The sequence below is a fragment of the Podarcis liolepis genome (genome assembly GCF_965112155.1).
Source record: "Podarcis liolepis genome assembly, chromosome: 3".
Lineage (NCBI taxonomy): Eukaryota > Metazoa > Chordata > Lepidosauria > Squamata > Lacertidae > Podarcis > Podarcis liolepis.
In genome coordinates this window covers 120,350,491-120,361,529 of record NC_139557.1, presented here as the reverse complement: position 1 = coordinate 120,361,529, position 11,039 = coordinate 120,350,491, and the positions used below count along the sequence as shown (strand labels likewise).

At 50.0% G+C, this 11,039-nt stretch overlaps 1 protein-coding gene across 8 annotated transcripts in view; it reads right to left on the bottom strand.

Annotated features, from left to right (window-relative positions):
• Positions 1–2,509: 2,509 nt before the first annotated feature.
• RP1L1 (RP1 like 1) overlaps positions 2,510–11,039 on the bottom strand; it is a 45,905-nt gene continuing 37,375 nt past the window's right edge. For 3 of the 8 annotated variants that reach the window (XM_083493961.1, XM_083493962.1, XM_083493960.1), the window contains one exon: positions 2,510–9,844. In XM_083493961.1, the coding sequence (XP_083350087.1) occupies positions 3,327–9,844 (6,518 nt within the window). In that variant the 3' untranslated portion in view covers positions 2,510–3,326. The remainder of the gene's footprint in view (positions 9,845–11,039) is intronic. The other 5 variants (XM_083493966.1, XM_083493967.1, XM_083493964.1 and 2 more) reach the window with 5 other exon arrangements.

Sequence of the window (11,039 nt, the reverse complement as noted above, 5' to 3'; positions counted from 1 at the left end):
GAAGATAAGAAATGCATACTGAGAGATTAGACTGGAAAATTTTCAGACAGGATTGATGGAAGTCAAAAATTTGAATAAGATGTAAAAGTATGTTTAATTATTGTTGAAAATGATATGTTAAAAAAACTAATAAAAAATTATATACAGTGGTACCTCGGGTTACATACGCTTCAGGTTACACACTCTGCTAACCCAGAAATAGTGCTTCAAGTTAAGAACTTTGCTTCAGGATGAGAACAGAAATCGTGCTCTGGCGGCGCAGTGGCAGCAGGAGGCCCCATTAGCTAAAGTGGAGCTTCAGGTTAAGAACAGTTTCAGGTTAAGAACGGACCTCCGGAACGAATCAAGTACTTTAACCCGAGGTACCACTGTATATATATAAATAAAAGAAAGAAACCCCCATCCTAAATGTCCAAGGGAAAATGGAAGAATCCCAATAGTGTCTTTGCATCCAATGTGCAAACCAATTGTGTGTGTGTGTGTGTGTGTGTGTGTGTGTGTGTGTGTGTACAGAATCAGGTCCATCTGCAGCTTCCAATCTCCAGTCTCCTCCCAACACCTTTTCCTTGTTTCACTGGAAAATCCAATTTTTGGAGCCTGGCTGGCAAAGAGGAGACTTGGGGGGGGGGGGGCTGGAGAAGGAAAAGGATCGAGGGTCAAAGCAGCCAAGCTCTCCTTGTGCTGAGTTAGGGATGAAATCCGAGATCTGTGGACATTTGGTGACACTTTGCCGGAAATATTTGTGGGAATCGAAGCTCACTGGCTTCCTCCCATCTCTGCTCCTGGTGTTTCTGCCCATGTTCATGCTTAGCAGCAAGGAGAGGCTTTTATGCAAGGAGCAAAGAGCTCAGCCCCAGAGCATTTCCTGGCTGACCTACAGAAGCAGCTCATGCAGCACATAGGTTGAGAGCCAGGGAGGCAGCTAAAATTAGACGCACTGCCAGGTTAAACTGAGAACTAGCCCTTCACGGCCTAGGACCCTCGTACCTACGGGACCGCCTCTCCTGGTATTGTGATAGGAATTTTATGGTCCTAGATATATGGTAATGTTCATAACCGCACGTACATAGATCAGCACAGGAAGACTGACCTGAAGCCATTTTTGATTCCTAAACTGAGCAAATGTTTCTCTGCATGGTCAAAGTGGAAAAACCTCCCCATTGTCTTTTCCTTCACAAATCCTCTTTTAAGGGTATGTCTGTGTTTGAATAGGGTGTGAGCCTGTGACATGGCCCAGGAACTAAGTATTTATCACTATTTATCACTACAAAAGATTGGCCAGGCTCCTCAGGCAGTCCAGTCAATTAACCTGCCAGACAGGAAATAAACAAGCGACAGGAGAAAAACAACATGCAAATGTTCTGTTTTAGACCGCCTTTTCTGTGATGTATCTGAGGGGTGGTCTTAGGTTACACCCCTTCTGTGATGTATGTATAATGTTTCTGGGGGTGGTCTTGGTCTACAGGATGGGGATTTCAAAAGTCTTTATAAGCCCTTGCACAGCATTTCTGTGGGTCCTCCTCCTTTCCTGCAGGTGAGGGGAGCACCCTGTTGCAACAGATCCATAAAGATCAAGCTTACTAGCTGCTTTGCTTCTCAATATTCTCTGGTTGGCCTCTGTTATTTTCTCCCACCAATAGGGAACCTATGTAAGGACTCTATATGGGCTCTTGATTACCCCATAAGGGAAAGGGGGCATATTTTTATTTACAACAGTATGCCCCGCGGAGGACCTTAAGGTCCATAAATAGGAATACTCTAGAGGTCCCAGGGCCTAAGGAAGTCAGATTTGCCTCAACCAGAGCCAGGGCCTTTTCAACAACAACAACAACAACAAATAGTACCAGTGGGTCATTCTGACCGGTGGGGTTGCCCGCACACCAGCCTCCCAATTCATTTGGGCAGGGATTGGCTGCACGCCATCCAAACCAACAGGTTCAAATGACAAGGAAAGGGATTTTGTCTAGACTTTAGGAGGAACTCTCTGGTGGTATTAGAGGGACGGGGGTGGCGCTGTGGGTTAAACCACAGAGCCTAGAACTTGCCCATCAGAAGGTCGGCGGTTCGAATCCCCGCAACAGGGTGAGCTCCCATTGCTCGGTCCCTGCTCCTGCCAACCTAGCAGTTCGAAAGCAGGTCAAAGTGCAAGTAGATAAATAGGTACCACTCTGGCGGGAAGGTAAACGGTGTTTCCGTGCGCTGCTCTGGTTCGCCAGAAGCGGCTTAGTCATGCTGGCCACATGACCTGGAAGCTGTACGCCGGCTCCCTCGGCCAATAAAGCGAGATGAATGCTGCAACCCCAGAGTCAGCCACGACTGGACCTAATGGTCAGGGGTCCCTTTACCTTTACCTCTGGTGGTATTGGCTGTTTGACAGAGGAGCAGCCTGCAATACAAGGTGCAGGATTCCTTGGAAGTGGGTTGGGACAAATGACCTTTAAGGTACCTTCCAAGTGCATGGTTCTAGCTTCCCATTGGGGTGGGGCATTTAAAAAGAAAGAAACATAGATAAACAAATCAGGTTTGTTTTATTTTCTCATGTGATGCACATCCATTTTCCACATTTCATTCACATTTACATGCTTGACTAAAAACAAACAATTAAAAAAAAGCTATTTTTTAAAATATAAAAAGGCAGGGGGAACCCACACATTTGGAAAAACAGCGTTCTTGCTGCTTAAACCACACACATTTTATACAGTGGTGCAAATGAGATTTGATTGTCCTTTTCCACCAACCATTTCCCCCTGGAAAGCTACAATTTGCTTGGTGGGCGGCAGGGAGCAGAGATACATATTGCTGCCTTTCCCTCCTCAAGTAAAAGGGACGACATATTGTCTCCGTGGTAAACACTTAATCTGTTGAGAAAAGTTGGATTATCTTAAAAGTTCCACCAAGCTGCGCCGTTCAAATGCCGTGCAAACGTCGTCAGTGCGTGGAAGTGTGAGTGACCTTGTCTATGCGCACAAAAGACCTATGGAACTCCCTGCAGGTTTGTCCATAAGCAAAGCTACTCATTCAGGAAACAAATGCCCCGTCCCCTTGGGAGCAAATAGTTCGCCCTATGAATTGAGTGCAAGGGGCTCTGAAGGAATTCCAGTTTGCCATGTGGAGAAGACATTCCCTGCAATGCAATATTCGCAACGGGAAGTCGCTTATCTGCACTGCTGTGGCCGATTCCCCCGTTACAAAGATACACAGGTATTTGCTCTGCCAGTTGACGCAAACAACATCGAGGGAATCAGAGGGTAAGAGATGTCTGGTTTAGTAGGACTTGAGAAAACAAATGCTTCTCCGATGGTCCCCAGAGTCTTGGGTGGCTTATTCTAGAAGTCCAGGTCGTCTTGATCAATCGCCTCTGAGCTCGCCTCCTTTTTAGGGACTGGGCTGCTTCCGCCTTTGCTCTTGCCAGTTTTGGGTTTCTTCTTTGCCTGAGTGGATGCTTGGTCTTCTTCTTCCTCTCCCTCTTCCTCTTCCTCCTCCTCCTCTTCACTATCTGGGTACATCTTTGTGGGTTTGGCCTCTGCGTCGCCTTCTGTCTCTCCATCCTCACCACCACCACCACCCTCCAGTTCCTTACAGTCTCCTTCTTCGCCACTCCCCTCCACAGACCCTTTCTGGGATTGCTGGGAACAATTCCCCATAGAGGAGAAGGCGGAGCTTTTTCTCTGGGTCTCTGCCCCTTCGGTGGCTCCTTCTTCCGTTTCTTTGGGGTCTTCACTGCCACCGTCCTGCACAGGTTCACTGCCATCTGCTTCCTCGCCATTCGCCTCTGCTTCGTTTTCTCCTGCTTCTTCCACTTCTGTCTCTGGCTTGGCATCGCCCTCATCCTCTTCTTCACCGTCTGCCGGAGGCTGTTCCTCCGCTTCTGCTGGTGCCTCAGAGACCTCGCCATCGTCAACATTTGCTGCACATTCAGGTTTGTTATCTCCTTCGGCCTCCTCTGGATCGGCTGCCGCACCATCAGTTTCATCTTCCGTTTTAGGTTCTTCTGCAGCTTCTTCTTCTTCTTCGTCTACTGCCTCTTCTTCCTCATTCATTTCCCCCTCTCCTTCACTTTTGGCTCCCACTTCCTCATCGTCTTCTTCCATTGCAACCTCCTTTCCCGCCTCTTGTTCCTCTGCTTCCACTTCCTCTCCCCCTTCTTCCTCTTCCCTTCCCTCTCCCTCCTTTTCTCCTTCCCCTTCTCCTTCCCCTTCCTCCTCCTTTTCTTCTACTTCCTCCCCCTTTTCTTCTTCCTCTTCCTCCTCCCCCTTGTCTTCTACTTCCTCCTCATTTTCTTCTACTTCTGTTCCCTTTTCTTCTGCTGCTTGCTCCTCCTTTTCTTCTACTTCTTCCTTTTCCTCTGCCTCCTCCCCCTTTTCTTCTGCTGCTTCCTCCTCCTTTTCTTCATCTACTTCCTCTTCCTCCTCCCCTTTTTCCTCTGCTTCCTCCTCCCCCTTTTCTTCTACTTCCTCTCCCTTTTCTTCTTCTACTTCTTCTTCTTCCTCCCCCTTTTCTTCTACTTCCTCCCTGTTTTCTTCTGCTGCTTCCTCCTCCTTTTCCTCATCTACTTCCTCTTCCTCCCCCTTTTCTTCTACTTCCTCATTTTCTTCTACTTCCTCCCCCTTTTCTTCTTCCTCTTCCTCCTCCCCCTTTTCTTCTACTTCCTCTCCTGTTTCTTCTTCTGCTTCCTCTTCTACTTCCTCTTCCCCCTTTTCTTCTACTTCCTCCTCTCCCTCTCCTCCTTCCTCCATTGCTTCCTCTTGTGCTTCCTCGCCTACTTCTTCGTTCACAGTTTCCTCCCCCTCGGCTTCCCCACAGTTCTGATTTTCTTCCTCCCCATCTGCTGGGGCTTCTGCTGCTTCACCTTCGGTCACTTCCTGCTCTACTTCTTCCACGTCAGCCAACACTTCCTGCTGTGCCTCAGCTTCAGTGGCCTCCCCTTCTGCTTCCTCTTCTGCAATGTCTTCTTCTGCCTTGCCTCTCTGCATCCTCAAGATTTGCTGTAGGTCAAAGGCCTTCACGATGGGGGCATTGGCTGCCACCACCGGCCCTCGAGGCCGCAGGGCTTTGGCCTCCATTTTCTTCTGGAAGCAGGCATCGCAAGGGCAGTACTCCTCTTCCCCAGGGGGGTCACTTATGTCATCTCTGATGGTCGTACTGAAAAAATCTAATTCCTCATCCAATTCCCTTGTCTCGCGCGGCTTGCTGCGGTCATTGTAGAGGGACATTTTGTGAATGCTCTGCAAACGGCGCCTTCGGTTTTCCACTTGCAGGATGGAAGAATCGCGGCGCAGCTGCTCGTCCGGAGGCCTCGGGACCCTCCTGCCCGCCCTGCTTCTGATTTTCCCTAACTCTTTCTCAATGCTCTTTTGGATCCTCCGACTCACTTCCTCTTTCAGCTGTGCAATCATCAAGTCCAACTCCTCACTATTTGGCAAGTTCCACTTCACCTTGAAATCATTCATGGCGCTGACATAGTGAGCCATGAATTCCTTCTCGATCTTCTTCAAAAGCTTCAGCACCCAAACCGGGTCAGGGTCGATAGATTTCTGTGGGGTGATGAGGGAAGCTTTTGCTGTGGGTTGGCGAGAAACTATGTTGCTGGAGACTGTATCAGCTTCTGACTCATCCACCAGCTGTTTTTCGACACTCTCTTGGGATTCGCTCTTATTTGTGTTTGGATCGGGTTCAGCTTGACTGTTGCTTGGCTCTTCAGCATTCTCTTGGTTGTTGCTTGGCTCTTCAGCCGCTTCAACATTCTCTTGATTGTTGCTTGGCTCTTCCACAACTTCAACATTCTCTTGATCATCACTTGGCTCTTCAGCCACTTCAACATTCTCTTGATCATCACTTGGCTCTTCAGCCCCTTCAACATTCTCTTGATCATCGCTTGGCTCTTCAGCCACTTCAAAATTCTCTTGATCATTGCTTGGCTTTTCAGCAACTTCAACATTCTCTTGATCATCGCTTGGCTCTTCAGCCACTTCAACATTCTCTTGATCATCGCTTGGCTCTTCAGCAACTTCAACATTCTCTTGATCATCGCTTGGCTCTTCAGCCCCTTCAACAATCTCTTGATCATCACTTGGCTCTCCAGCCACTTCAACATTCTCTTGATCATCGCTTGGCTCTTCAGCCGCTTCAACATTCTCTTGATCATCACTTGGCTCTTCAGCCACTTCAACATTCTCTTGATCATCGCTTGGCTCTTCAGCCATTTCAACATTCTCTTGATCATCACATGGCTCTTCAGCCGCTTCAACATTCTCTTGATCATCGCTTGGCTCTTCAGCCGCTTCAACATTCTCTTGATCATCGCTTGGCTCTTCAGCCGCTTCATCACCATTCTCTTGATTGTTGCTTGGTTCTTCATCAGCTTCATCAGCGTTCTCTTGACTGGGACTCTCTTCTACTTCCTGGATACCGGGGTCCTCTTGGGTCTGCTCAACAGGGTCTGCATCAGCATCATCAGTTTCTGCCTGCTCCACCTCGACATCTTCCATTTCTTCTTCTCCTCCAACAACTTCTTTATCTCCCTCCTCCTCCTTGCCAACGTCACTGCCCTGGTTCTCATTGGTTTCTGTCGCGTCCTCTCCTCCAGTAGAGGCTGCCTTTTCTTCTCCTTCAGATTTTAAGCAAGGCTGGGAATGCTCCTCTTCCTCTTCCTCACTACAGCCTCCCTCTTCCTCTGCCTCCTCTTTCGCCTCTTCTTTGGTGGGTTTGGCTCCGTTCGTTTTCTCTGGCGACAAGGCACAGTCTCGGGCACCAGCAACGCTCCCCTCTCCTGAGCCTCCATCGCCACTGCTCACATCCACTCCAGAAGAGGACAAGGGTGTGAAGCCGCCATCTTTACGGTCCTTGAAAGTGGAGGGCACTTTTTCAGGGGCCTCTCCTTGGAGGCCTGAGCTTGTGCCCCCTTTCTCTGACGTGCACCCAAACCAGAGAGCCTGGAAGATGTTCAACAGCTCAGTGTACCTCGGCCTGTTCAGGCACTTGCCGGACTTGCTTGAGGGGTCCAGCTCTTCGTCAAGGATCTGCAAGCTAGCCAGGCAGGTGATCAGGATGTTTGCCGAGTTGCTGAGCTTTCTGCCCATCGTAGGGGAGACTTCGGGCAAGCTGTGTGAACGGTCCAGCTTGGCTTCTTGCTTGGAAGCCAGCAGCGCCTTCATGATCTGCACGGAGGTCTGGATGGTGCTGGGCAAGTCCTTTTTGTGGTTGTTCTGGCTCGAGATGACAGAGTGGTTGCATTCTGCTTGGCCTGCCTTAGCCTCTTCTGACACCGCTTTGGAAGCTGCCTCGTCATTGAGATCCTCAACGGCCTCCTCCTCAGCTGCCTCCTCGGCTGCCACTTCTTCTTCTTCCTTCTCCTCCTCTTCTTTTTTTCCTTCCGACTCCTCTCCCAACGATTCATGGTTGTTTGAGCAACTGGGCATTTCAGCATCCAGTTCTGTGCCATCTCCGTCATCCTGCATCTCACATTTCATCAGCAGAGTCTCTGAGGGGATCTTTCTCAACCACTCGTGCACGACTTCTTCCGGAGAAGCGTTGGGAAGAGAAGAAGGGATGATGTCCTCATCGCCTTCCACCTCAGCCTCTCCTGCCTCGTTATGCAGCACTTCAGAAGGATCCCCTGGCCCGTTCTCCTCCTCCATTTCAGTGGGCTGCGAATGGGCTGCTTCCTCTTCCTCCTTGCTCGCAGTTGGCTCCGACCCAGTGGCGCTGGCGTTGTTCGATTTCTTCTTCAGCACCGCAGACCGACTTTTTTTGCCACTCGGCCTCCCTTTCGGGGGAGCTGGGCAGTGCAAACTGTACATGGACGCAGACTCTGACGCCAAAGCTTGACTAGAGCGTTCCGCGTTGGAATGGAGGCTGCTTTTCTTCCTCCTCGGCTTCGAGGACTGCGCCACGCTCGACTGCGAGCCAGCATGCTCGCTCCTCCCTGACGCCTCTGTCTCTGCGCATTTACTCTCCGAACGGGAAGACACAATCGACTGGATGCTCCCAAGGCCTTTGTTTCTCGCTGTCGCCGTGCAACCACATTTGGAGCACGTGGATTCGAACACACTCCCCGGCCTTGATGCCTTGTCAGTTCCATTTTTCCCATTGGAATTGGAGAAGCTGGAGCCAGCAGATGATTCCTTGCTGGAGGAATCCGTCTGGCCGCCCTCCTGGATGCTCTTGGAGGACTGGCTGCAATGCCCGGAAGAGCTACTTGCACTCTCCACGTTGCCGGCGGGAGGTGCCGCCGCTTCGCTTAAGGACGACACATTGGAACGAGGAGAGCTTGAGTCGTGAGATGCATGGCATTCTCCTTCTCTTCCCTCCATCTCTGGAGAGCTTTTGGAGTAGCAAGAGGCCCTGCTGCTCGACCGTGCATCTTCTGCATGCAGAGACCGTTTTGTCCTCTTTTTCTTGATGGTGGACACCCTGGAGACTTTGGCGCCTGCCTCTTGGTGACTGTGGCTGTGCTTGCTCCTCCTGGAAGAAGAGGAAGCTGCCGCGCTGCACACCTGCGTTTCGTTGCTGTCTTCTCTCTGGCTATTCCCATCGCAAGCTTTGGAACGGAAGGACTGTTCTGTGGAGCACCTCCCGCACTCGCTGACGTCATCCCTGACCGATTGGTTGGACGCCACATTTTCCAAGGTGGAATGAACTTTGCTGGTCTCCTCTTGTTCCTTGTCTGCCTCTTCCTCCATGGAGAATGAAGAGATTGGCTGAGCGTCTTCTGAAAGCTCATCCGGGTTGTCCCTTGTCCCAGGTGTTGTCCGCTGAATGGATTGGCTGTAGGCGCTCTTTGGAGAGGACGGGCAGCTGTCCTCTTCCAAGTCAACCTCGTCCCTCGCCTTGATGCTATGAGAGGAGATGGTCCTCACCACGCTGCTGCTCTCCTCGCACACTTTGATCTGGCTTTCCGCGGAACAGCGAGACGATTTTGACCCGCTGCTCCCCGCCCTGCTGCTGTTGCCCTCCGTTCCTTCTGCAGTCGCCATGGAATTGTCCTCATTTTGGGAATTGGCTAAGCAAGCTGCGGAATCCATTTCCACGGGTGACCCCCTTTTGCTTGTGTTGCTCTGGCCGTGTCGACAACGGCATTTTTGCACCGCCCGGTATTCTACCCTGTTCTCTACAGTCTCCGAGTAGCAAGAGGATTCCTGTACGACATGCTTGGAATATTCTTCTCCGCTGGACGAGGTGCGGCTGCTCTCGACGGAGGCCGTCTTTTTGCGGACGACCCTACGGTGGGACGACGTGCTTGAGCAAGAAGAGTGGGTGTACCAAGTGTTCTTCACCCATGGCTCCTCTTTCTGGGAAGCATGCATGGGGTTCTTCCAAATGTCATACTCTTTGCATGGCTTGCCACAATTGTGGCAACACGCCTCCTCGTTTTCAGACCCGTCAAGGTTCGAGATGTAGGAATCGGCATCGCAGGGATATAATGAGTCGTCCACCTCAGAGCTGACCTCCGGGTTCTCTTTCTCTGCGGGGTCTGTTCCATTGTCTTCGTCTATGCCCATCTCTTCACAGGACACCTTGCCCCTCAGACTGGACTTCTGGATATGTGTGGACCACTGGAGCGTCTCGTCGTTGAGCAGGCGGAAACGGACTTTCATCTCAACGGACAGGCTGCCATCTTTGTTCACATGAACCCTCTTCTCGACGTCATCGTTGACCAAGGAATGAACCAGGTTGCCCGCTTTGGAGTGCAGGCAGTGGCTCAAGCAGGGGGCGCCATTCTCCGGCGATGTCACGAGGCCATTTGGATAGGATTTTTCCGACGACAAGGAGAATCTCGCGGAGCGATTGCTCAAGGCCGACCGCGGGTGGATCACACTCTTCTTGGCTTTGAGTCCAAAGTTCACTGGAGTTTGAAGGAGATGGGGGTGTTGAGGAAACACAAAAAGGGAAATTATAAGGAATTATGCCAAGCATACAGCGACACTTAGGACAGTAAACTGGGAGCTCAGTGATATTGTTATTATTATTGGCTCCCAGTACGTTTCCAAGCACAATTTAAAGTGTTGGTGCTGACCTTTCAAGCCCTAAACGGCCTCGGTTCAACATACCTGAAGGAGCGTCTCCACCCCCATTGTTCTGCCCAGACGCTGAGGTCCAGCGCCGAGGGCCTTCTGGCGGTTCCCTCCCTGCAAGAAGCCAAGTTACAGGGAAGCAGGCAGAGGGCCTTCTTGGTAGTGGCGCCCACCCTGTGGAACGCCCTCCCACCAGATATCAAAGAGAAGAACAACTACCAGACTTTTAGACGACATCTGAAAGCAGCCCTGTTTAGGGAAGCTTTTAATGTTTAACAGACCACTGTATTTTAATACTTTGCTGGAAGCTGCCCAGAGTAGCTGGGGAAACCCAGCCAGATGGGCGGGGTATAAATAAATAAATAAATAAATAATAATAATAATAATAATAATAATAATAATAATAATAATAATAACCTGCCCTTTGCCATAAGGTCCCAAGGTGGCTTACAACATCAAAACAACATCAAAAACAATTCAAAACAACCCACAGCATAAATATAAGGTGGGTCCTAAAAACATATGCCTCAGGTGTTAAAAGCCAAGGTACAGAGGTTGCTGCTGCTGCTACCGTTTTATGACCTGTCTGGCACTTAGGAATCTGCAACATCTTCAAAGCCCTATGGCTGTTTGCAAAGGGCTTTTAAGGCAGCCCCTCCCCTCCAGACACAAGAGCCTCAAATGGGAGCAGGGGGAGGCCCTTTGCAAAAGGGCTCTTTGAAACTGCCAGCCCTTTCAACACCACTCAAGCGACATTTAGAGGAGGATGCAGGCTGCTTCCTAATGTGCTCTGCAAAATCACTGTTGAATGCAGCCTCCCTGCTTTAAACATTCCCCCAAGTTCCCATCTGAGCTACAGAATTGCCATAAAAATTATTATTATTTAGCTGTGATTCCTGCATTGCAGGGGTTTGGATTAAATGTGCCTTTGCGCTAATCCTGCAATTCTCTGGTTCATTATAAGTCCTGATACTTACTGCTCCAAAATATAACAAACAAAGCACAACTCTATATTTTGCAGTATGT